Source organism: Dipteris shenzhenensis, chromosome 23, assembly GCF_047967505.1.
Source record: "Dipteris shenzhenensis isolate YYH24624 ecotype China chromosome 23, Dip_SZ_1.0, whole genome shotgun sequence".
Classification (NCBI taxonomy): Eukaryota; Viridiplantae; Streptophyta; class Polypodiopsida; order Gleicheniales; family Dipteridaceae; genus Dipteris; species Dipteris shenzhenensis.
In genome coordinates, this window is record NC_141618.1 from 27,867,921 (window position 1) to 27,893,350 (window position 25,430).

General features: G+C 43.0%; 1 protein-coding gene across 2 annotated transcripts; it reads right to left on the bottom strand.

The window, feature by feature from the left end:
- Positions 1–889: 889 nt before the first annotated feature.
- Positions 890–7,344, bottom strand: LOC147887207 (FAD/NAD(P)-binding oxidoreductase family protein). 2 transcript variants are annotated; one of them, XM_087394436.1, is made up of 9 exons: positions 7,266–7,344; positions 7,091–7,190; positions 6,810–6,987; positions 6,626–6,698; positions 6,244–6,423; positions 6,015–6,112; positions 1,888–1,982; positions 1,576–1,746; positions 890–1,384 (listed from the first exon to the last, which is right to left on the bottom strand). In XM_087394436.1, the coding sequence occupies exons 1-9, from the start codon at positions 7,318–7,320 to the stop codon at positions 1,204–1,206; spliced, it is 1,131 nt and encodes a 376-aa protein (XP_087250562.1). In that variant the 5' UTR covers positions 7,321–7,344; the 3' UTR covers positions 890–1,203. The 2 variants fall into 2 exon arrangements, with proteins under 2 accessions (XP_087250562.1, XP_087250563.1); XM_087394437.1 differs by having other exon boundaries at positions 7,091–7,165; positions 7,266–7,338.
- Between the last annotated feature and the right edge of the window lie 18,086 nt (positions 7,345–25,430).

Sequence of the window (25,430 nt, forward strand, 5' to 3'; positions counted from 1 at the left end):
AATTGTGACTAACTTTAAAAAGAGCTTTTTCAAAACACCACCAAGCCCTTGGTTACACTCAATGAAAAGACATTCTCATTTAGACAATGTGATGGATAGTAATACACTCCTTCAAACCCTAAAATCCTTCATCTTTAGGAAAGGGCTACTTCATGATATTAATCTTGGGGGAAGGTGTTGAAGAACAATCTCAATATGTACATTTGTTAATATACACAAACCTCTGGCGTAAAAAGGGCTGAAAACCCTTGCCCATAATTCTAAACCAGTATTATATATTCGTTAGAGACTAGGCCTAATTGAAGTCCTACAAGCGACCCACAAAGTTATTTAAGAGCTCTCCTACAACTTCAAGTAATTTCAACGTAATTTTTCAACAGACAAAAGTGATAGCAGCAATCGATCAGTAAGAATTAACCATTAAAAAACTAAATATACACTACAGTAGTTATAAAGAAGGTATATATCCAAAACTGTAAATAGATTGACACTTCACAACCTTAGTGCCTTTAGCATTCTCAATATGTATACAAATATATACACAAATGATTTTCAGCTTTGAATTTCTCAAGACTTAATTGCCTTAAAGGTGCACCACCATATGTACTGAAGCACCCCCAACTCCATAATATCCAATATTCAAAAGAGGGCTAAAAGAACACGCAAGTACAGGTACAAGAGGGACTACTTGATTTGGGACGAGAGGGAGGGGGAGAGAGAGAGAGAGAGAGAGAGACTAGTTGAGTTGGGAAGGGAGGAGGAAAGATCACTCAGAATAGAAAGTGTAAAACGTGGCCTAAAATAACTGGAGGGACACTTTTTAAGTGAGGAGAGCAGTGTCTGCAGTGCAGTGCTAATAAAGACAATGAATCCTAAATCTTACAGGTGCTTCATATCTTCTCAAAATCTTAACCATAATAATGAATTCGCAATCTGATACAACCGGAAATACAAGACCCTAATTTTGGTATAAAAATTACATTGAAGCATTGAAGAGCTTGGACCTCGTGTTCGCTTGCTTTCGTCTGTTTGTTGAAAACAATGTGAAGTAGACACTGCTAGAAAAGTAAGAGAGAAACTACGAGAGAAGTCCCTCAGAAAAATGTGTTACCAAAATTACATATAGCCTTTCCAAGTGACACCAGTACACTTGAAAAAGCCCACCTGGACCGGCTGAAGCGGTCAAAATTGGAGAGACACAAACTACAAATTGGCATGTTTATTTGTCAACCCTTGAATCTTCTCAGCAGCAGCTAGACCACTAAGGATAGCACTTTCAACTCTTGGACCTACACAGAAATCTCCACAGACTGCAATCTGTCTGCTCTCGTCCACAAGGCACTTTTCTTCCATTGCAATGCTGATATTAGGGAACGCACTTCCCCTGCATGTAGTAGAAATCATCGAGCACATCCACTAGTTCAAAATAAGCCAGATGAAGTTTAAAAAGATCCTCTGTTTTCAATGATACGAGGTAAACAGACCACAACAAGACAAAACATAGCCTGCAACATGAGACTCAAATAACAAAGGCATGCTCAACTACAATAGACTTGCCATTCAGATTTCTCATACCATCTGTGAGCTTTTTTAAATAAAGGACTAGGGATTTCTCCGATACATTTGAAATGCTCTAATAGAGTTTCTGCGACAGTTGACAGCAACTCTTCTGATGGCTTTGTCATGCCAGCTTCCTCAATTACTGCTTGGGCATATTCAGGTGTTGACTGTAGGACCCAGCATTCACTGAGAGCAACCAAATTGTATGAGGTCGCCTATCCGACATGAAGCTTCTCTTAAGAAATCTTTTGCTCCAGACAATTAGCACAATTCAACAGCAGGAATTACACATTCAAAGACACCAGCGAGAGGTAGAAAGCATCATACCCCTCCGTCAACTTGTCACGCCCTGGTTTGCTGCTGTCACGAGCAGCCCAGGACAAAACTTTTGACCCAGTTATAGTAAAACCATCAAAAGGAACCTGCAAAATGAGAAAACCTACACATCATGAAGGATGGCAATATACAATTGCTGCTATAATGGAGACATTGCAAGTTGAATTACACGTGATATGGAAAGCTCAGAGATAAAGAGAACATAAGATGCATCTCACATAATTTCTATTATATTGCAGCCGATTAGACAGTCTCACCATTCAGTTAAGAACATATACATAGAAAAGAGGGAGGAGAAAAAAGAAAAAGCAGACTCAGCTGAATAAAGCCATCTCCTGGCATCTGGCTGTGTTGGCCAGCCAGCATATTGACCATCGAACCAGTCTATGCCATCCAGATTACAGGTCCCGAATACAGCCAGCTGAATAAATCCATCTCGTGGCATATGGGGCAAAGGAGGGTAAAGAAAAAAACCAGTACGCATCTCTGGTTATAATCCACCAGAAATTTTTATTTGGGTTGCAGGTCCAAGGCATAGTTAGTGTAAGTGACTGCCTACACAATGAACATTGGCTCAGGCGGAAAACTACTGCCACTCAGACACTCGAGCCTGCAGTGATCAAGTACTTATGAAACATTCATGAGAAAAAATCCAATGCCAGCGTGGTGACATTGCATCTCCCTTTCACTTTGGGAGCACTCCTGCTTGCTTATGATGGGAAGGGGAAAAAAAGTTCCCATGGATACAGCAAGTTGGGATGAAATCAGCACATCTGCTACTACGGAAAGAAGTCATGTTAATACCCGAATTCCTATGGGAAGTATTTGTATAACCGAAAGATTATGATCCAAAGGTCATAGCATGAGCTGGCATTCTGATGGGGTTAGGCCCCAAGCAGGAGACCCTTCGAACGGAGTCTAGTGTGACCTAAGTCTAAACCAAGTCGACGGTTGCCCTTAAGTTAGGGTAGGCAGATCTATATATATGAACTGAGGACGCATATGTGACCGCGACCTAGAGCAGGCCTTATCTTACCATCCACCTCAAAACCCCATATCTGGGAAATTGAGCTTCAAGTAGAAGGACACCATAAATACATAGATACAATTCTCCTACTCATACAAGGTGGAAAACTAAAGCAACAGAGTGGCTCTGATACCAACTGATACACCTTATCAGGGAGCTATCCAAGACATATCTCCTAAGCTTCTGATCTGCAAAACCATCAAGAGTTTGTAAGGACCATAAATGCATAGATACAATTCTCCTACTCATACAAGGTGGATAACTAAAGCGACAGAGTGGCTCTGATACAAACCGATACACCTTATCAGGGTGCTATCCAAGACATATCTCCTAAGCTTCTGACTTGCAAAACCATCAAGGGAGTCGGTGAGCTCTCCATCCATTCATAGATCCAACGTAAAGGATCACCCTCCGAGCCTGAGGTAGCCAAGCACCAATCTGCATCCACAGCCATAACCCCAACGTCCCATACCATAGATTCCACCAATCCACGTGTTTGGCTTTAATTCAATGCACGCACATGAATCCTTCCACAGCCAAGGAAATAGATAAAATATTGGTATATGCGTCCTTGTTTCTTCTTGATTCTTTTTTGGGTCCTAATGGGTCCTAGAACTAGGAACTAGGAAACTCGATATCAAAAAGTCAGAATGGAGCATGGTTTGTTAACAAAATTGTTCAACAATGCACGAAACCGCAATAGCAAGCACAATATTTAAAAAACTTTGTATTAAAGTATGCAATTACAACAAAAGCTAAGGAATGTGTACTGCATTATTCGGGGGCTTTGAAAGAATACATTTGAATTTTGATACAAGGAAACCTCATAGCCCAAAAAAAAAAAGACACAAAAGTCAATGTGTGCTGACAACGATGCACAAAGAAGGCGACCCAAGCTAATAGTGACAAACGATGGTCAAATTTCTTACAACTTTCGAGCACCTTCATCAATTCAAAATAGAAGCAACTCCAGCTGCTCCTTTTGCACAAATTTTGCAACAAGCTTCTCTACCTTATGAGCCGGCTGTGCCTCCTTGTCATCTGCAGATGAAATCCATCTTAAGTAGGACAGACATAGATGACTCTATTGGGTCACGTGTCAGGCCAGATTGTGAACCCAACAGCTCAGAATCGCCATGAACTCCAGGGATCACAGCAGTCAGCCAGTAGATGCATATATTGCCTATCCTATTCGTCTGATTTTTCGTGTGATATCTATTCACAACAAAATAGTTTATTTTTTAAAAGAAGCACAGCAGTCAGGCCGATGGAGTCGACCAATTAATACATCTCTCTTTCCACCATGCTATCAATTCGCAACAAAGTAATGATTTTAGAAATTCTGTTAAGTTTTCAAGTTGACCTATTCGTAGGAGGTAAGAGGTATTCCTTGAACGTTGGTGTTATCTAGTTTGTTAAAAGCCCTCTTCCACGTGTGGTGATTCCAATCCAAGGCAAGGCAGTTTGTTTGACTAGATTAGGGAGAGGATCCGTGTGCTTGCACAAGCATGTCTCCTTTGTTGGCAGCATGAAGCTTGTTCATAGGTTGGTGAAAGAACTTTGTAAGCTGACTGTTATGATCTTGAAAGAGGGCCTTGGAGGGCTGATAACTAGGCATCTGTGTTGAATTGGATGAACAGCGAATTGACACTGGATGGGCAGTGAACTGGGTGGGCTTTCTAGTTGGAGGAAGAACATGGGCTCGTTTGTGGGCTCATGAAGCAGAACAAATTGGTGTAGCAGCCCCTGCTGGCACGTGCTGATTTGGAAGCTCATGTGTCAACTCCATTAGGAGGCTTTGCAGCAGAAGGTAACGAGGGCCTGGAGTAAATGTTGTTCGCTGCGTGGCAATCAAAGCTGCAACTTAACTTTTCTGGGTGCACAGGCAGGCTTTCCATGGGCACGTTAACACTTACATGTAGACACCTCCTGCCAGTCCAGTCACCAATTTCTAGCCATGCATACATCTGCTCCAATTTCTAGCCATGCATACATCTGCTCATACACCTAAATTTGCATCAGCTTGGGCGCCCAACTTTGTCTTTCATCTGCGCCAGTAGATTTAAAGCATTGTTAAACCTTGTTCTTACCTACTTTCAGCTTGTGGTGCTTGCCCTTTGCTGATTTCGAAGCCAACTCTCTTCTCTGTACTTCAGTCATCCTGTGTTCCTCTTCCAAGAGCTCGAGAACTTCTAATTGCCTCTCTCATGGGTAAGGTCAACTTCGTGGCAAACTTCACCAAAGATCTTGATGAGTTCAATAACGTTTCTGTGTTGATGCACTCATCATGCTCGGCAAGGCATTGGAAGTGTACTTATCATTGACTTCCTTCTTTTGCAACACAAGTTCACCACCTCTTCTGATTTCATGTTGTGGCTATGGACTGGATCAATGTGCTGCTTGGCAAGGAGTGGTGCTATTGTTAGAAACAAATTGTGAATTACAGGTCATACTGTTACTTTTTGTTCTAATGGACGGCAAATCACTTTGCTTGCCAATAACAACATCCCTGTGGCCCAGATCATAGCCAGTGATTCAAAGAGACAAAAGCCTAGCATGATAGGGAATGCTATGGAGAAGCCTTGCATGCACAAGATCCCACTTCAAGTTTCCAGCTTTTGCGTCAGCAGAAGTATCTCCAGGCTATTTCCGTTAAACTTCTTAAATTAGCTTTGATTAAACATTATACGACTGAACTTGACATACCTGGCATCCACCTAAATCTCACCTGGCTTGCACTATTTGGATTGGCCTATTCTAAGCTCTAAAAATGTGCATTTACTGCTTTCACACAAACGTCCCTTTTCATCCCTAGCTCTCCTCCCAGAATTAGGCTACACCTCCGGAGGCATAGCAAGGAAGAGAGGGTCATAAAGATGCTGCTACGATCACTTACAAGAGGAAAAGTGGGTAAAGAAAACTCGACGAAAGAAGGAGAGGGGATTAAATAAGGGGTCTGTGATCGCTCGATATTGCAACTGGAAGAACCAAGAGAGGAGGACATCAGATATTTCTCATAGGACTTTAATTGATATAATGCAATGCAAGAAAACATCAAGGACAATCTGCCACCTTTCAATTCATTCCTCACCAAGGTGAGACGGCTGGGAAAAGCCAACATGACTGCAAAACTTGCAGACGAAGTAACTTTTGCCACTTTCTCCACCAAATTAGGGACTCCAGCTCCAGCTGTATTTCAAAACAAAAAGGTTTATAAAGAAGACATGTAAGGAAACATTTTATGTAATTCTTGGGACAGAACAGTTCTTTTGTCAACAAAAGAATAAAAAGGCTTACAGCACACCCAAACTTTTAACCACCTAGGGGAGGAGGCAATCCATTCTGAATGGAAAAACGAGGTGAAGCCATGTTTTTATCTGTTACCACAACAGCCCAAAAATTTCCAAGATTTTGTCCATCCTTGCCAGTCAGCATCCAGGTTTTCTGTTCTTCTTTCCAATCGAACCTTGTGATCGTGACACTGTATCTACCTTGAACTCCTGGGCAATAAGATTATCGCACATTTCCAAAAGTCATGTGAGACTCGAGTGGAAATCGGAATGTTTCAACAGTTCCAGGCAAACCCCTAAAGGTCTCACAAAGATGTAGAGGGATATCTTTATGGATGCATCTTTACGTGGAGTGCAGTATCCTGTGTCAAAAAGGACGATAAAAGAGGGCTCGTCAAGATCCTGAAATTACCACATTGCTGTGACAAAGCATGGCAAATGGCATTCATCCCAGGAACACCGACATATCTTCTCTTAAGAACATCCTGCACGTGGAGCACCGCTTAATTAAACACGGGAACCGCAACCTAGCAGCAGCTCACAGAACGGAGTTCGGCATGAAAGGGAAAAGGCCCTCTTGCGGGAAAAGTACACACGGGATCTGCAATGAAATTCGCCGTACTAGCATCATAAGAACCGAAGCTGCCTTTCCATTCCGCCACCAGTCCACCAGCTTCCCAGTTGTCCACCAATCGTTGTACAACACTATCCTTTACGGTAAAATATTGAGCTCCATGGTCAAAGTAATAGGATTTTCCGTCTGAAGTCCTCTCCCTGCCACCCACCATTAACAATACTGTTGTAGCGAATCAGACAATTATGAGTTCCGAGGGCTTGACAAGCCGGTTTTCCTTAGTTATACTTAGGCCTTGCATACCTGCGTTGAGACATTCGGCCACCAGGACCTCGGCCAGCATCAAACACGGTGACCGGGAATCCTTGCTCAGCTAATCTGGAGGCACAAACAAGTCCAGCGACTGCAAACGAAAAGATGTGCTGAAGATTCACATATTTCATTCAAAGCTTGGAGATAAGGAGAAATGAGTGCTTACCTCCTGCGCCAACGACAGCAACGAGTTTGTCCGTCATGGAAACAGCAGTTGCCATGCTTCATCAACACAAGAGTTCTGGGGCGCATATATATATATATACACATATATATATGTTATTTGCCTGCCTCAGGGACGCTTAAGTGGAGACAAGCTAAATTGCTTATTTTTGTTTTTATTTTATTTTTGGGGATAGTACTTGGCACTTCCACCATTTTCCCCCACTTCTTCTCATATTCTCTCTCTCTCTCTCTCTCTCTCTCTCTCTCTCTCTCTCTCTCTCTCAAGCTCTCAAATCTCCCCCCCACTCTCGATCTCATCTCCAAGCCCACATTATCGTGATGTAGCCTAGAAGCTGCACCCTTGCTCGAACTCCTTTTGGACAGGCCTTATGAATGACAAAAGTCATTCAACTTGTATATATATATATATATATTATATGCATATATATATATATACATGTATGTATATATATGTATGTATATATATATACATGTATATGTATATATATACATGTCTATGTATATATATGTATATATATACATATATATACATATACATACATACATATATATATATATATAATATACACACACACACACACTTATAGAAGGAGCAAATCAGTTTTTGCCACTTATGTGACATGTCCATGTTTGCTCCTTCACTGCGCGCCGCTACCCATATGTGAAAGATGACAGCTTTTGTTCCCAAGTATTATACAAATGGGCACTGCCGAACAGTTGAGATGACTATTGGTGCGCCTACTTTGTTAGCATTCGCTCTTCTAGAGACACTCCTTAAGGATTGAGTTGGGCCAATTATTCAATTTTTTCTACGAAATTTTCAAAATTTCCTAAGCTCTACTTTTGGCTTTTAGGATTTTTGGCCTTGCAAAGATCCTCAGCGTTTAATCTGGTTGGTCCATCCTAACAAGTCTCATCCGGTTTTGACGCTTTAGTATGGTCAAGCTCACCTACTTTGATCACATATATAAACCACAATTTAGGGCTTTTACGGGGGTTTAGGTTCTCTTTCTTGTTCTTTTTGGAGGTTTTGAATGTGGCTCTGCTGCGCATGATGGGCGGCGACCCTGTGGCAGTTTGGGAGAGGACTTCCATGCTGGTGGCATGCAGGGTAGAGCGAGTGGAGCGAAGCTTTGGTTGTGGCGCGCAGGGCCCTTCGTGTTACCAGATTGAATGTCTTCATCATTGTGTCTACTGGTCAATTTTGAATTTTGTAGATAGGCATCTTTGTGATCATTGAAGAGAGGAACCGGCTCTCTTCATCAGATCGGACAACAAAATATGGAGGGGCTCATTGCGTCAAACAGATCATAATCTATTCTAACTCGAAGTAGGAATGCATGCGTGATGTTCTTGTGCGTACACGCGTATGCGTGCATGCATTCGTGCATGCGTACACACGTATGCGTGCGTGCATGCGTACGTGCGTACGTGCATGCATGCACATTTAACGCACACACACACACATATAATATACCTTACTAACATATCTAACCTACGTTAATCAACTTAAGAACATGTTTAACTAAATCCTAAACCTAACTAAACCTACTCCCTGACTAACATATCTAACCTAAATCCTAACCTTGGGTGCCCCCACATAACGTGCACGCCTTATGTTGGGGTTGCCCCACACATTAAGTGCACGTCGTATGTTGGGGCCGAACCCCAACATAAGCCATGTGCCTTACGTGGAATTATGATTTACAAGTTGAATTACATTCAAGAGGCCTGTCTTGGAGGGGTTGTTTTCTTTTTGTATTTGAACTCAAGCATCATGCATGATGACATTGTACATGATCGAGTGGCAGACCAGTAGACATAATTGCAGTCGTGCGATGCAATGGAAAGGGTTCTTCTCACCCACACGTGGTCCAAGGTGGAGCCATGCATGGTCGTTGGTTTTGTGATTAGTTGATGCATGTCTCTCGTTGCCATGAACCATTTCAGAGTTTGCAATGCATGCCTTGCCTTGGAGAAGCAAATGTTGAAGTCACATGTTATGTATGTGCTAGTTTTCGGGTGTGCACAATCGAGCAAGTACTGTAGTGCGACAATGAGGCTTGTTGCATGCACGGTGGGTGACTTGTACACATTGATTACTGCGATGGTTGTGGAAAGCCCGACATTGAATGTGGTTAGGAGGCACTCAACCCCTTCGTTGCTATAGCCGATTTTTTCTAGCAGCGTGCAATTGTTCTTGAAGAAAGTAGCAATGCTAAGAATTCCTTCGTCATGTACGTGGTTGAAACCCTTTATTGTTGCTTTGTTCCCTTTTCTTGTGTGGAGTTCTTGCAAGCACAAGATCGATGCAGACATGATGCTAGGTGTCGACAGAATGTCCACGTTGTGCAATGCGAAGGAGCATGTGTTCAGTGACTACAGGGTGTTTTTTGCATTCTCAATGTTACTGAAGTCGACCTGGCTAGGATGCCACAACCATGTTTCACGTAATCTATTTAGCTCATGCAATACGGAGTTGTCGACCTTGATGTGTTTTTCTTGCAACGATTGCAGAATGTATAGATTTTCTGGGTCTCGGACGCGAGATAGAGCTGTGTACACTAGGCCATGTGTTTTAATTCCTAATGGGTCAAATGCCAGACATTCCATGGTGAGTCCTTGCGCACAATGGATTCTGCGAACTGCTGCTGCTTGGAGGAACTGGTACCTACAAACAGTATTCAGGTGGTTTTTTCGAATCGTGTCTGTTTGCCTATGGCCGGGTTTGTGAATTCAATCCAAGTAATGGGAGGATCTGTTTCATTTGTCGCAGACCTAAAGAGTGCATCGGCACCGTTCACAAGACCGTCTAGTATGTCGAGGTTGCCAGCGCACAGTTCGACAATCATGCCGGGTTTGAGGTCTTTGTGCAAGCCTCTAGTCAGCTTCGGGTCTGTTGGGATTCACGTTGTTTTTATGCATGTTTTGTGGCTGATGTCCCTTGCTTCGATGCAATGCAGTTCTATTTGTGAGACCCTGAAAACCTCTCCGTTGTGAGCATCTTTTGATGCATTCATGAGAAAAGGTGGGGCGTGTCATGTTTGTTGGGTGGGTGTCGGCAATACATGGTATTGATAAGAGCAATGTCACCAGAAGTGTGTGTACCTATGCGCAGCTGGTTCAACAGGTCAAGGAAATTGCCGTGTTGTTGGCGCATGGGCATGTCAAGCTCATAGTACATGACATTGTTTTGCCAGGTCGAAGGAGTTGTGGCTAGCATTGAAGGCTTGGAGGAGAATATCCACCTATCTTTTGTTGGGATGGCTTGGTACAAATCTCCATAAAGCAGTATGTCAACTCCTCCGAATGGCTCCAAGTGGCTGTATTTTATTTTGCGCATTCGCATGTCAGCTGTACAAGAAATGTGTTATGGCCTATCAGCGAGACCTCATCGAAAATGATTAGTTTGACGTCTTTGTACATTTGGGATAGCATCTCCAGTTTCTCCGTTGAAAGGCTCTTGTATTTAGAAGCAAGCAAAGGCAAATGCAAGACTGCATGTATTGTTGTGCCTGCTATGTTGTACACTGCTTTACCAGTGTATGCCAAGAGCAAGACTCTTGGCATATCAACATCATTGAAGAAGTCATGACTGTAGTGACGTTGCAATGCTTGCACTAAGAGTAGCAGGGTGAAAGTTTTTCCCATGCCAGCATTCCTAGACAAGAACAGGAAAAGCAGTTTGTTTGGGCTTGACCTTTTTTTAAGCATGATATCGTCTAGTAGCAATCATTGCTTTGTGTTCAATTTGCAGATCTCGTGATAGTATTCTTCGTTTGGCATTGCAATGAAAGTGAACTTTGCTATAATTTGATTGGGTGCTGGTCTTGCTTCGAGTCGAAGTTCGGGTCGAAGTTCTACGTTTAAGTCAAACTAAGTAGGAATAGCTGGAAGGTTGTTGTCTGTTGTCATGGACAATGAGTTTGTCGTCGTAATGTCATGATTGTGAATTGGCATGATACTTTTGTTGAACATGCTGTAGTTCTTGTCGATGGTTTGCTTTTTTAACGTGAAAATGTCATGCCATGTTGGGAAAGTTTCACTTCAGGCATGCTCGTCGTGCATGAATGGGAGATACAGCAAACAAAGTTCTCTGTAGTGGTTTTCAGTGCCCTTGTTCTTGTTGTAGTTGTTGAACTACATGATCTTCAAGCATTTGCATTTTTTTATAGCATGGCTCAATGTCATGTACGAAGCAGCGAACTCTGCCAAGAAGAGTTTGTGCAAGTCATTGGGCCTTTTTTTATATTTCCCTATGATGTCTGCAAAGAAAATGTTAGTGTTCAGGGGGTCCATCTTCTCCAGCTAAAAGAAATGTTTTAGCAAAAGTGTTCGTTCCTTAGGAGGACTCGTGTTCACATAGTCGAATTCTCGTGTCGAGCTAGTCAACGACATGGACAATATTGCGTTGACGATCTTTCGAATCTACTCGTTCGTAGGGTTCCCATCTCGTAGGCATTGCGCCATTGCTTCATTCATTGCCCTTGCAATGGCATGGTCGACCTTGGTCATGTACAAAGTGCAGTACGATGCTGCACCGTTTGGGTTCACAAACGAACTGGATATCAGTGTTGGCCTCCCGCAACCTAGAGATGGTGATGTTGAAGTTGTTCGTATAAATGTCTTTGGGGTGCCTTTGAAAGAACACTGTTTGCTGGCTGATACTTACACGTAGGGCAAGGATGTAGTCTTCCTCTAATAATGCTAGCACTTGCAAGAAATTGTTGAAGTCAAGGCCCTCGATTGTTCCTTCGTTGAGCAAGGTGTTGATTGCTTTGTAGTTCCTTTTGTGTTTGTTGATGTTTGTTGTGTCATCCAACACGTGCAGTACCCTTGTTGATCGCATGGGAGGCCTCGGGAAATTAAAACGACAAGATTGCCCCCTTCTCTGGCATGTTTTCCTGTGCTTGTGCCTTTGAATGTCTTTGTTCTCGAGTGTGAGCAATGAGATGTATGTGCATATGTCCTGCATATGTGCTTGTCAATGAAAGTCTTAACATCGGAGTTGAGAGTGGCCCCAATAACTTTTATGTCCTTGATCCATAGAAGGTCATGATCATGTTGGCTCCCTCTGTTTTGGAACTCAGTAAATAACAAAGAAAAATTCTAGCACTTTGCCCAAGATTGCAACATCTTGCTTAAGCAAGCGCTTCATTGCTTGGAGACTGTGGACATAGTACCTTGCTGTTGTGATGGGGTCATCGCATATTAGTGTACACGGATCGACAGCTGGGGTGCTTGAGCTCTGGGTGGAAGGAGGGATTCCTTTTGACTCCACACTCCTCCACACTTTTCCACATGCCCTCCACATGCTCTCCATGTGCACTCCCTATTATTTTAGTACATTATTGAGTCCATGTAGGCTTTTGGCCCACTCTAAATATATGACTTATTTCTATTTCCCAATTACAAAGCAAATAATATATCTCCCAAACCATTATATCCCTATAGCAAGGTATTTATAATTCATACTCGTGGTATTTACAATGATGCACTCCACTCATGATCACCTTTGCAATCATTTTCACTAATTATTCTAATTAGTGTCAAACCCACATTAATGATTACATGAAATAAAGTAGTCAACATCAAAAGATTGACAAGCCGCAACGAGAGTAGCTGCAAAGAGCCGTCTCTCGCCACCAACTTCTCCATCACGCTTCTTGGTTCTTTGTCTCCATGGCTAGCTTTTGTTAGCTTACGGGCCCCACAAATCCTCCCGCAGGTTTCAAAACAATATATCATTTTTTGTTGTCACACTGTAATAAGTGTACAGGGCGACATCGAGTGCACAGCACTGGGATAGGTCCCGCCATCCTTGGATGTAGAAATGACAGACGTCAACTAATTGGACTGACTCCAACTCTCAACAGCCCATAGATGCTAGCAGTTGCGATTTGTAAGGTTAGACTCTAGAGAACTCCATAAAAGGTAAATAAAATGGAATGGAGCCTAAATTCTAATTGACATTGATTAGGCTCTCAATTCTCCACTCTTTAGCATGCTACTCGTAAAGCTCACTCTAGTCACGAGGAGATGGTCAGATGTATAATTGTGCAAGCTGATTGTGAATCAATGGCAAATGCAAACATGCCAACAAAAGAAAGCACACCCACAAGAATGCACTTCATTTACGTACAAAATTGATCAAGCTCATGAAAATCGAGTAGGGAAGTGGAGAACTGTAGCGTCATACTTCCCGCCCAAATCTTTGAGAGTAGAGAGGCACCCACAAAGTGGGCCCACAAGTGGGCCATCATCAACAGACAAAAAAACCCAACGAATTACTCTGTAGAATTGTTTCACAGTAGAGAGGCACCCACAATTGGGCCGTGATCAATATACGGGAAAAAACAACGAACTTCTCCGTAATCAAAAGAAATAGGTCCATCTCTGAACCTTCTGCATATGCCTGCTGTGATGCTGCTTGGAATGCCTTCCACAAGGAATGCTTGGTCTCTTTGTTGATCGGTGAACCCTTCAATAAGTCTGATTGTTTGGGAGGTTTAACACTAGAAGGCAGTAGTAATACGGAGAACTGAAACTCAAGGGTGGAAGCTTGGATTATTTCTCCGATTCAAAGCAAGACACTGCATGAGGTCGCACAACTATGTCTTCTCATACACAACGACGAAGTATTGAAAATGAAGAGTTATTTAGGTGAACACTGTGCAATAGAACCTCAGCGAGTTATATCATTCATAGATGACATCACGTCGTCATTTGTTTTTACAACCGCCTTTCCAGAAGCATGTTTCACCATCTCTGCAAGAGAGAGCAAACAATTCTGCATTAGAAGAGAACTAGAGAAAGAAAAATGAAATGAATTGAAACAGGGGAGATGAAAAATCAACCCTTGTGAAATGTGTTCTCCCCTGTGTCCATAGCCGGTGTTGAGTTCTGCCCTCACTGCATCAGCACCAACATGGAGCTCTCTTGTAAACTCACGGTTGGCCATATTTCTACAAATAGCAGCATTCCATAGCACAACATAGAGTGCAATCCTCGTCTTCCCAACCACTCTCTTATACTCGAGCGAGCCATGGAATACCTCCCTGATGAGAACCTTGGAGGCATGGTGGATCCAGCAATTTTCTCTCTAACCTTGGAGACATAGTGGATCTATGCAATTTTCTCTCGAAAAAGATGCCGCTTGACATGCTCTAAATGCCCCATCAATCTCTGCAGCCTTCTCCGCTTGACCTGCCCCAGACACCCCATCGATCCTTGCTCCCTTCTTTTCGGATATGGACTCCTCCATAAATGAGTCGCATGGAAAGAAGACGACTCATATTCTTTCAATGCCTCTAACACCACCATCGCATAGCATGGGACCTCCCCGTCTATCTCCTCTATAGCTCTGGTTGACCTCCTTGATGAGGCTTTCAACACGCTACTCAAAGCAGCCAATTTTGTCCAGGCGGCCGATGATACAACACCAATAAGAACAACAGAGTTGGAACCCACGTTCGTTGAAGATGACAAAGCTCCGCAAGCTCCTCCTTCCTCCCCGCTCAAAAATGTCGAGTGGTGCCCCGACTTGCAGTCATTTCAAGAGCCGCCAGACACCATTGGAAGTGCGAACTCGAGGGCTCCCACCTCCATCAATATGAAATCTTAAAGGTGTGCCCCCTCACACAATTCATCACCCATTCCTTCGACAACTAACGACGTACACATCCAAAGCGCACAAGAGGAGGTAACAACCTTGCCCCCGATGCTCCAATCCCAACGACCATTTCAGAGGTCTAGTCTACAGCCTTGCTGGTGCATTCCCTTCTTAAAGCTGGAGCAGTTTTGGTGATTCTACCATAGTGCCCATGTCGATTGCCAGATCCACCCCCTATATATGCCAATGGAATGGCAATGGACTTGGGCAGAATTCAAAGAGCTCTAGCAAAAGGACCCTAATATCTTGTACAATTTTTCGAAGTACAACTGCCCCAAGGAGATGACTCAAGAGGGATTTTGCTTCCTCCTCTAGTCATTCAATGACACGTATGGCTTGGTACCCGATCTCGCCGTCACACAGCAGCGGTCCACTTCAACTGCCTCCTCCTCTTACTCCTCCGTGATCTTCTCGCCCACAGTTGCCCCATCGACGACCGCCTCCACAATCTAAACAATCAGATTGTCTTCAATCTTCACATCGGTCCTATGCAATTTCACGATATCTACCTCTACCTCTGCATCCAGAATCTCCACGGACACCACATCCACACATATGAGGATATGCTCACCCCCCATTTTTGGAAGTATCGCTTGTACCTCACTCGGCTCACTCCAGGACACTTGGACCACTATGTAGTCCTACAGATAGTCCTCACCACACACCTCCTCCATTGTGGCTAATCCAAGGGTGGATCAGCAATAGGAAGGGGGTATGTTAACATCCACAAAGTACAATTGCCGAATGCAGGGTAATGAGTGGATTAGAGGTGATTAGGCTTCATGATTTACTTCAATGGTTACAGCCATGGAAGGAGTACAGTTCAAGATCAGGGGGTTTGAGCCCCAAATACCTCAAGGCCAAAGATTGCAGGCAACGTGCACAAGTTTCATGTTCTAGCTTACAGATTGCATGTTCCAACTCATAGGTTGTAGGTTCGAGCTGCAAGTTGCCTCATGGGAGTCAAGCCTCACCACTCTAGGTTTTGAGCCTTATACGTGGGCTTTGAACCACAAATGGATTAAGGCTTGGAGGCGCTCAAGGAGTTTGAGCCCCAAATAGCCTAAGGCTTGGAGGCGCGAGGCTAACACAAGCACTATTTTGAAGCTGGTTAGGAACACCTCCTAATGCCCATTTTGTCTCGCAAGCACTCTTATATTGTTGACACAAAGCCTGCTATTTTCACCTAGTAGGGAGAGATGGAAAGAATAGCAATATGCCTTGGCACCCTATGGGCCCAAGAGCCTTTCATGTAAAGAGAGGGAGAGTGCTAAAAGGAAAAGGGTTGGACCTCCCTTCAAAAGGTGACTTGTATAAAAGTACAAATGGCTGACTTTGGTCTTGATTGTTGTTTACACAAGTTTGAATACAAGCTCCCTCTTCTCTTCCAAGAGTGTTTTAGGTGTTCCCTTGTTTCCATTGTAGTGCCCTTGTGTTTGCCACTCCATCCCCCTTCACTCTCCTCTTCCCTTCTCCTTCTCCCTCCCTTCTCCCCTCTCTTTTCCCCTCTCCCCCTTCCCTCTTTCTCTCGTGGAAACACATTGCAACAATTCGGAGGCCCCTTGAGTGACACAAGAGGACGGCTCGTGCCTTGCATTGCCACTATTATATGGTTAGTTTTATTGTAACTACTATGGAGAAACATGCCTATCCAATATTACTGGGATGATATTGGCTTAAAAGTGAAAAAGTACTCCATGACTCAAAAGAGATTATAATTAAAACAAATAGTCAAGATGTATGAATTCCTACAAATCTACGAAAGTTGTCGGCTAAGGGATTTGGCAGTTACAAATCCATTTCCTCAAGAAGTCAAGTCATGACTAATGGAATGATCAATACTGCGTGTGGGTGAGATTGATATTTTCCAAATGGTTGTAGACATCAAACATAAGCTAAAAGCTGAGCAAATTGCTAAGCAAAAAGATCTCTTTCCGAGAGTTGGTGGTTGAATACCAACAAAAATTACAAGACTTGGTACATCACATTTAGTACTATGTCCAACACGAGATCAATCTCAGAATATAAGACAACCATGCAATGTAGTGCTAAGTGCCAATCTTTCTTCATAGCAACTAAGGGTTACAAAATATTTATTTCTTAGGTACAAGGATGTTTCTCCCTAGAATTACACTAATCTATGAGGAATTACTCCCAAGTTGTGTCGACATAAGATGAATTTAGTGCCATATGCCAGCAACAGGGGTATAAATCAATCCCAACTATGCTAAATAGGTAAAAGCCAAGTTGGATCAACTTCTATGTGCTAGTTTTATTTACGATTTTGATCACATTAATTGGTTATTTCCTATTGTGGTTGTGCCTAAGAAAAATGGTAAACTCTGAGTCTATGTAGATTATTGGAAGTTAAATGCACAGATATCCCTGATCCATTTCCAACTTATACATGAGCAGGAGATACTACTCATCATAGAGAGTGAAAACTGTGAACGTGGAAGAAACTCTCATTTTTAGTTAATTATCTAACAGCTTTTTTCCATCATGTGCTCTATGCCCAAATTAGTAACAGTAACAAAAATAGGGCATCCCACATTGTGATCTTGTGGATTTTGAATAAGCCATCTAAACTACAAGCTGCCTTTAAGCTAGATGGGGCGCATTCAATAGTATGATTTGTCAAATGACCTTATGGGTTTGATTCCTATACATTTTTCCATCTCATGCACTATGCCCAATAGGGAGAGGAACAAAAATAAAGCATTCTCCATCGTACTATTGTGGATTTTGAATAAGAAATACGAGACTTTTTCTTTTGGCCACTTGGGGAAAATTTTGTTGTGTAATTTGTCAAGTGACCTCATAGGATTGATGTCTATAAAATTGCAAGGTGGTTGGACTATTTTCTACTTTAAGTATATAGAAAAACAAGTGATATATAAAATGTGTATATACTTATGGACATATTGAAATCAAATGAACTTATCTCTAAGATTTATAAAACCCAGAGATTTTCCCTCCCTTGCATTATGGTTTATAGATTTCTAAATTTCAAGTCAAGGTCTAGGTCTCAAGGGGTTCACCTTGCAAAATTTTAGTATACCACATGCATTGGCCACATTCCAGATCCCCTTTTTCATGAGAATAAATTTCAGTTTGGTATGCCAAGTATGAAAACCCTCTCCCTCAATCTTATCTATCTTGATTTTGGAGGCCATAGGGAAGGTTTTACCACCACTGATGTGGTAGTGTCTAGTCCCTTTACAAGAAATTAGTCTTTTTGAACAAAGAAATCACCTTCACTAGATAAATGCAAATTGCTAGAGAAAGTTTGCACCTTGTTTGGGAATGCCTCTGCTATCTTATGCATTAATGGAGGTGTGGTTGCAAGATTTGATCTTTACAGAGATCAATTAGACAAGGGTGCCCCCTAGTCCCCTTGCTCTTTACTATTTGCATAGTTCCCTTGATTGGGATGATAAAGCATTTTATGGAGTAGGGTTGGATAAAGGGTGTGAGTCTCCCAACTGGCAATCAATTTTCCCTTCAAACGTTTGTTAATGATCTGTTAGTTTTTGTGGATGAATCTCAGCAGAGTTTGAACAGCCTCTTCCAATGCTCGTGTTTTTGTGATGCCTCGGGTTAGATATGCAGTCTGAAGAAAACATATGCCCTGCAGGTTCCCTTGACCCCCTCCCTAAATGGGCTTCATGGTTGTCGATGAGATGAATTCCAAGGGGACAAATTGTTCAATATCTAGCCCCCCCCCCTAGGCATTGGTCTCGCTCTTCGCTAGCAGTTCAATTAGGTTAAGGATAGGATCAAAGAAAAATTGTAGCTTTGGAGTGGGGTATAGATGGGGTGGAATGCAAGGGCATTGGTTATCAAACATGTCTTGGTGGCTTCAACTATCTATGTAGCCTGTGTATGGTGGTTCAAGAACTCTCACTGGCTTGAGATTGAAAAGATGATGAGAGCCTTTCTTTGGTCTGAGGAATCAGGAGTGAGGAAAATGCATTGTATTCCATGGAACTTACTTAAGGCTGCTAAAATTGAAGGAGGAATTTCCATGCCAGACATCTCCCTCTCTAACGGTCAAGTGGTTGCCCAAATTCCTAAGAGGTGCTGCCCATGGGCGGAAGTGCTTTGCAGTTTGGTAGAGAAGGCCTTGGGTAGGGGCACTAGTTCTTGGCCCTTCCTATCTTGGTTCGATAAAACTATCTCATTCTTTTCACTAAAGGTTGGAGGGTCGGATCTGCTGTCTAGCTTGATGGATGCCTAGAAGAGTTGTATGCATATCCTAAACTGGAAAGGTAGAGAGGGCTTAAGTGGGGACTCCAGCCTCCATGAAAATATTTGGTGGGGGTAGCAATGGTGGTGGAAGGGAAACCACAGGATCTTTTTGTTCTAAGAAGAGCTTGCTTGTTACATAAGAAGGGCGTGAGATGCTCGCTAGATCTATGGGACATGAAACAGGAGTTCTAGAGGCCACTAAGCTCAGTGGTTCTAGAGTTTGGCCTTACAACTAGAGAAGATCAGTTTCCCTCACATGTTGTAGCAGCTTTGCCTCAATCCTGGCCTACGAACACCTATCCCTCTCTCCTATGGAGGGAGAACCAGTGGAGAACAGGTAGGACGGCTCGAAAAGGTCTTAGCCAAAATCTGCTATCGGGTGTTGGTAAAGTATCGAATGAAGGTTCAAGATCTGAATGCCTTGTGGAGTCTTTGCAGATCCCCAAGTTGGTGATGGTTGCACTTTGAGGAAATTTGGAAGAGCACTCTGCCAAGAAAATTCGAATTCTTCCTATGGAAGGTGCTGCACAAGTGGCTCCCAGTGAGGGGGAAATTGGTGAAGTGGCTATCCGTTTCCCCATTGTGCCCACTCTGTGGGGCTGTTGTGGAGAAGCTGTTAGATATGCTCAATGCCCCACCCTCTTGGTAACCACTAGTGGTCCAAGGTGCTCAAGTTGTAAGGCCCCCATATCTGGGGAGTACAATGCCTCCTAATGCCAACCTTCTACGAGCTTGGAAATGCACGAATGCAGATGCTCTGTGTGCCCTGGTTACAAGTACTACTGATAGTGTTTTGACCTTGATTCAACATACATCTAATGCAACTTTGGCCTGGAACATATTGAAGAGTCAGTATGAGACACGGAATCATACAAGGATCCAGAACTTGGAGAATCAGCTTGCAATAGTTGAGAAGTTTAATGAAGGAGAGACAGCAGAGGCGTTCATAACCCGAATAAAAAATCTGCGTGACCAGATGGCTGGTGCTGGGATACAAAAGACTAGCAAAGAGCTAGCTTGGCGGTGTCTCCGGATATGTCCACCAAGGTTTGATGGACTGGTAACAGCGCTTAACACTCAGGTGAGAGCCCAACCATTGTCATTTGAGGAGTTTGGTGCTTTACTTATGGAGGAGGAATTGAGGCTTAAAGCTCGAGATGGAGGCGACAATGGGGTTGTTGCATTCTTTGCCACTGCGAAAGGCAAAGGTGGTTCCTCCACCAAAGGTGAGTCCTCTACTAGTGGTGACAAAAGAAGAATGGCGGCAAGAAGAAGTTTCAGGGAGAAAGAGAAGGGCCATGTGATTGCAGATTGCCAGGTCACGATTCAAGCAGATGAAAAGAATGGTACCCTAAAGAAGACAGATAAGGGAAAAGAGACAGTTAACATAGCAGAAGTAGAGTTGGATCTATTTTTGGCCATTGAGGAAGAGTGTTCCTCAGTTCAAGAAGCGTCAACCACTGATTCATGGGTGTTGGATAGTGGTGCCTCCTGCCACATGACCTGCAAGAAGGGTCCATATTGTTCCATGTAGCCTCTACAGGAACCCATCACTATGACTGTTGGAAATAACGCAAAATGCCCTATTGAGGGTACAAGTACGGTTTCATTTGTTTCTGTAAATGGAGATGTTAAGAAACTATCTAATGTGCTGTATGTTCCACAAATCAAGAGAAATCTGCTATCTATTGCTTCCATAACTGACCTTGACCATGAGGTGAGGTTCAACAAGACAAGAGCGAAAATTCTGGATAGTGCAGGCAATCTTGTTGGAACAGGAGTAAGGAGGAACAACCTATATGAGCTAAGTGCTCTTACAGCCACCGCTAGAGTGGGCACAAGTAGACTTTCGCTTGAAAGATTTGGCCACATTAGATTTGCAGTGTGCTGAAGGAGAAATCAAAGAACTATGTGAAGCTTGCATGATGGGCAAGCAATAGAGAAAGGCATTTCCACAAGAAAGAAACAATAGAGCAAAAGCTCCTCTAGAGTTGGTGCATGTTGACTTGTGCGGTAAGATGCCTACATAGGCCTTAGGGGGATCTTCCTATTTTCTATTGATCGTCGATGACTATAGTAGAAAGATGTGGGTGTACTTTCTTCCCAAAAAGGCTCAAGCTTTTGGTAAATTTAAAGAATGGCTATAGCTTGTCGAAAATGAAATAGGGAAAACTGAAGAAAATCAAATCGGATGGTGGTGGTGAGTTTGTTTCTATAGAGTTTGGAGATTTTTGCAAGAGCAAAGGGATCAAGCAACAAACGATGATATCACATATGTCTCAGCAAAACTTTGTTGTTGAATGCCGAATGCAGACCACCGTGGAGATGGGGAGGTGTATCTTGAAAGATGTTGGACTGCCAAACCACTTTTGGGCTGAGGCTGTCAATACTGCAGTTTACATCCTTAATTGCAGCTATACAAAGACACTCAAAGGTAAAACACCACATGAGGCTTACAGTGGTAAGAAGCCATCTGTTTCCCACTTCATAACGTTTGGGTGTGAATGCTATGCACATGTATCAAACAAAGAGAGAAACAAGCTACAACCAAAAAGCACTAAATGTATCTTCTTAGGCTATTGTAATGAGAAGAAAGCCTATAAGTTGTATGACCGAGAGGCAAAGAAGATCATAATGAGCCATGATGTGGTGTTCAGGGAGTAGCCACATGCAGTGGAGGTAGAGAAGACCTCTTCCACTTTATCATTAAGCGAAGAGGTAGTTCACTATGGACCTCTATCCCAAGAGCTATAAAGGAGGAGGAAATATCAGATGATGAAGTTATAAGTCACCAACCTATTGTTACACACCAAAAAAGCCATTGCCGTGATGGGTAAGGTAGCTCTACCGCCGTGATAACCAGATGCCTATGTCTGTTGAGTAGCATGCAATTGGACCAAGGCGGTCTCAGAGAATCGAGGAGAAAAGGAGGGCTTCTGCTCACATAGTCAATATAGCCTTGATGGCTGAGATTATTGCAAAAGTAAAGGAGCCTACGAGTTTGGAGGAAGCACTTGCAGACCGAGATTGGAAAAATGCTATGCAAGTAGAATATGATAGCATCATGAAGAATGAAACTTGGGAGCTGGTAGATTGACACCTAATAGAAAGGTTATTGGCACCAAGTGGGTTTGGAAGGTAAAGTACAAGGCCGATGGGACTTTGGAAAAGTACAAAGCCAGATTGGTTGCACAAGGATTTTCACAGGTTGAAGGGTTTTATTTTCATGAATCTTTCACTCCGACTACCAGATTGACCACTATTCGCACAATACTATCGGTGGCTACTCATAAAAAGTGGCCAGTTTATTAAATGGATGTTAAATCAGCATTCTTGAATGGTGACCTCAAGGAGGAGGTGTACGTGGCTCAGCCACCAGGGTTTGAGGCCCCCTATTCTGAGAACAAGGTATGAAAACTGAAGAAGGTTTTGTACGGGCTGAAACAGGCCCCAAGAGCATGGTACCAATGGATAGACAAATTCTTTTATAAATTAAACCTCAAAAGATGTGCCTTAGATGATGACTTGTATGTGTACAGGAAAGGTGGAAAATTTGCTATTATTGTTTTATATGTGGATGATCTCCTTATTACAAGTGACTATGAAGACATGATCCAACAGACTAGAAAGGCGTTGAGCATGGAGTTTGAGATGACAGACTTAGGCTTGATGCACTACTGTTAGAGGATTGAAGTATGGCAAGAGCCAGGCAAGATACTCATCTCTCAGCAAAAATATGCAAGGGAGATGTTGAAGGCATTTGGTATGTCCAAGTGCAAGGAGATAGCTACACCTATGGAGGTAAATGCGAGGCTATCTATGGAGGATGCCTCACCATGAGCAGACATCGGGAGGTACAGGAAGTTGGTCGGCAGTCTCATCTATCCGTGCAACACCAGACCGGACATCAGTTTTGTTATTGGCATTTTGAGTAGGTTCTCCAATAAGCCTCGAGAGAATCATTGGAATGTAGGGATGTGGGTGCTCAGGTATGTGAAGGGCACTCTTGATTATGGCATCACCTATGGTACGGGCACTTCCTTGGCTAGTCATTGTGACCTAGATTGGGTTGCAGATGTTGATCCAAGAAATCAATTTCTGGATATTGTTTCTCTTTAGGTTCAGGTATTGTTTCTCTTTAGGTTCAGGCATCTTCTCTTGGATGAGTGAGAAACAACCAATAGTGGCATTGTCTTCTACTGAGGCTGAGTACAAGGCAGCATGTTTAACTGCATGTGAAGCAGTGTGGCTGAGGAGGATCTTATGGCACATGGGAGTGCAAGAGGATGAGGAAATTGTGCTGAGGTGCGACAATCAAAGTTGCATGGCCATTGCTAAAAATCCAGTGTTTCATGCGCGCACAAAACATATAGAGATTCAGTATCACTATGCACATGATTTGATCGAGAATGGGATAGTGGAATTTGTCTACTGTCCAACAGAGCAAAATGGAGCAGATATCTTCACTAAGGCACTCGGGAAGGATTAGCTTCAAGGTCAACTTCAGAGACTCGGCATTGGGCCAAGAAGGTAGTTCACCTACGAGTGGACATTGAGGGGGGTTGTTAGATATGCTTAATGCCCCACCCTCCTGGTAACCACTAGTGGTCCAAGGTGCTCAAGTTGTAAGGCCCCCATATGAGAAGAAGCCATGTGTGAGCTCGAGACACTGGATGGATCCTGACTTGCATGTCAAATGAGGTCTATTAATGAGACCGTTGATGGTAGAAAGGTGATTGTGTGGAGCCCCTTACTCTCGTTGGGGTCTAGGGGCCAGTTGGCCCCTAGCTGGGGGGGTCTTAGCAGGGCCAGTGGCCCCCCTAATGGGGGTTCGAGGATGAGAGCCCCTAAGGCCATGGTACAGGGAATATTCCATAGATGACTAGGCAGTTCCATTGACTAGGTTGACTAGTCGGCTCCACAGACTACGTTGATCTGACTACCGCCCTCATAGCTATATCAAGGCGACCTTCCCATTCCATTGTACCAGATCAGATCTTCTAGCAGAGATCTTCCAGCTAGTAGCTCTTCACCTAGTATCTGTCTAGATCGCCATCTAAGCTCCATCGTGGGAGCGCACGGGTGGACGAATCCATCATCTGTACTACATCAGTATTGAAGGAAAATTTTGTTCATCTTTAGTTTGCTGTGCACTCTTTATTCTTTGTTCAGTTTCTGTTCCGCTGCGCTGTGTAATTTAACAGAAGCTCCTTCACCTATTGTGGGGTTGCCCGATAGTCCATGAGATGTGGGTGAAGCTCGGGGTCTCACTTTGAGCCATTGGTGTGATGATGAACTTCTTCGTTGCTATCGACTGGCATATGGCACTGCTAGGAGTGTTGAGCAGGCTTCCTTCGACATTGGCTTGTGGCTAGCTATTGCTTAAGGCCACTGTTTTGTGGGCGATTTGGTCGATTAGGAATCGGCTAGTCTTTCGAGACTCTATTCCTATGGTTTCTAGACTTTCCGTTCTAGTTTGTGCATTAAGGAAAATTTGCTAGCGTTGGGGGTGATAACCATGAAGAAAGACCCTGTAGTTGGAAATCTTTTGTAGAGCATTCATGTTAGCTTTTAGTCTCTTCTCCTTACTGCTTCGGCAGGGTAGGCCATGGACGTTTGGCCCTTTATGGTAGCCAAATTTTTTGTACTTGGTCCCTTTTTTCTGGGCTTGACCTCCCTAGTTAATATAAGCCGGAAATTTTATTTAAAATATAAAAAATAATAATTAAAAAAAAAAGAACAAGGCACATACTAAAGGGGGAGGGGGAAGAGGGACCATTTATAATATTTTAGTTAGCACTAGGTATGCCCTTCCACTCTCTAACTTAGTGGTAGAGCTCACATGTAAGAAAGACAACATTGTGGGTTAGAATTCTACCCTCTTGAATAATGTGACCTCCTAGACAGCTTAAAATAAATAAATTAATCCATGGACAAACATGGGTTAATTAGCCTCCATGGTCCAAAACAAAGAGGAATAAAATATAGTTAAGAAAGTATGTCCGCCCATACATTGAGTGGATTACTCCATATCAAGTGCATATGAAATAATAGAGTCGAGAAAGCTTACAAACTCTTAAGCTGTGGGGACTAGAGTTCTGTCCAACCACAAACTTTCAATGCATTGGAGAGCTAGTAATAGAATCCTAAAAGCTTACAAACTCTTCAAGATTTAAAGGGCGTGTGTTTGTCCTTGTGCAACGGTCTCTTAGTTATCAAATT

Excerpts from the sequence above, each read along its gene's own strand:
- LOC147887207 (XM_087394436.1), bottom strand. The coding sequence starts at position 7,320 with ATGGCAACTGCTGTTTCCATGACGGACAAACTCGTTGCTGTCGTTGGC. Across the intron at positions 1,747-1,887 it reads CGTGACAAGTTGACGGAGGG|TGAATGCTGGGTCCTACAGT; the intron begins GTATGATGCTTT and ends GGTTGCTCTCAG. Across the intron at positions 1,385-1,575 it reads TTTAAAAAAGCTCACAGATG|GGGAAGTGCGTTCCCTAATA; the intron begins GTATGAGAAATC and ends TACTACATGCAG.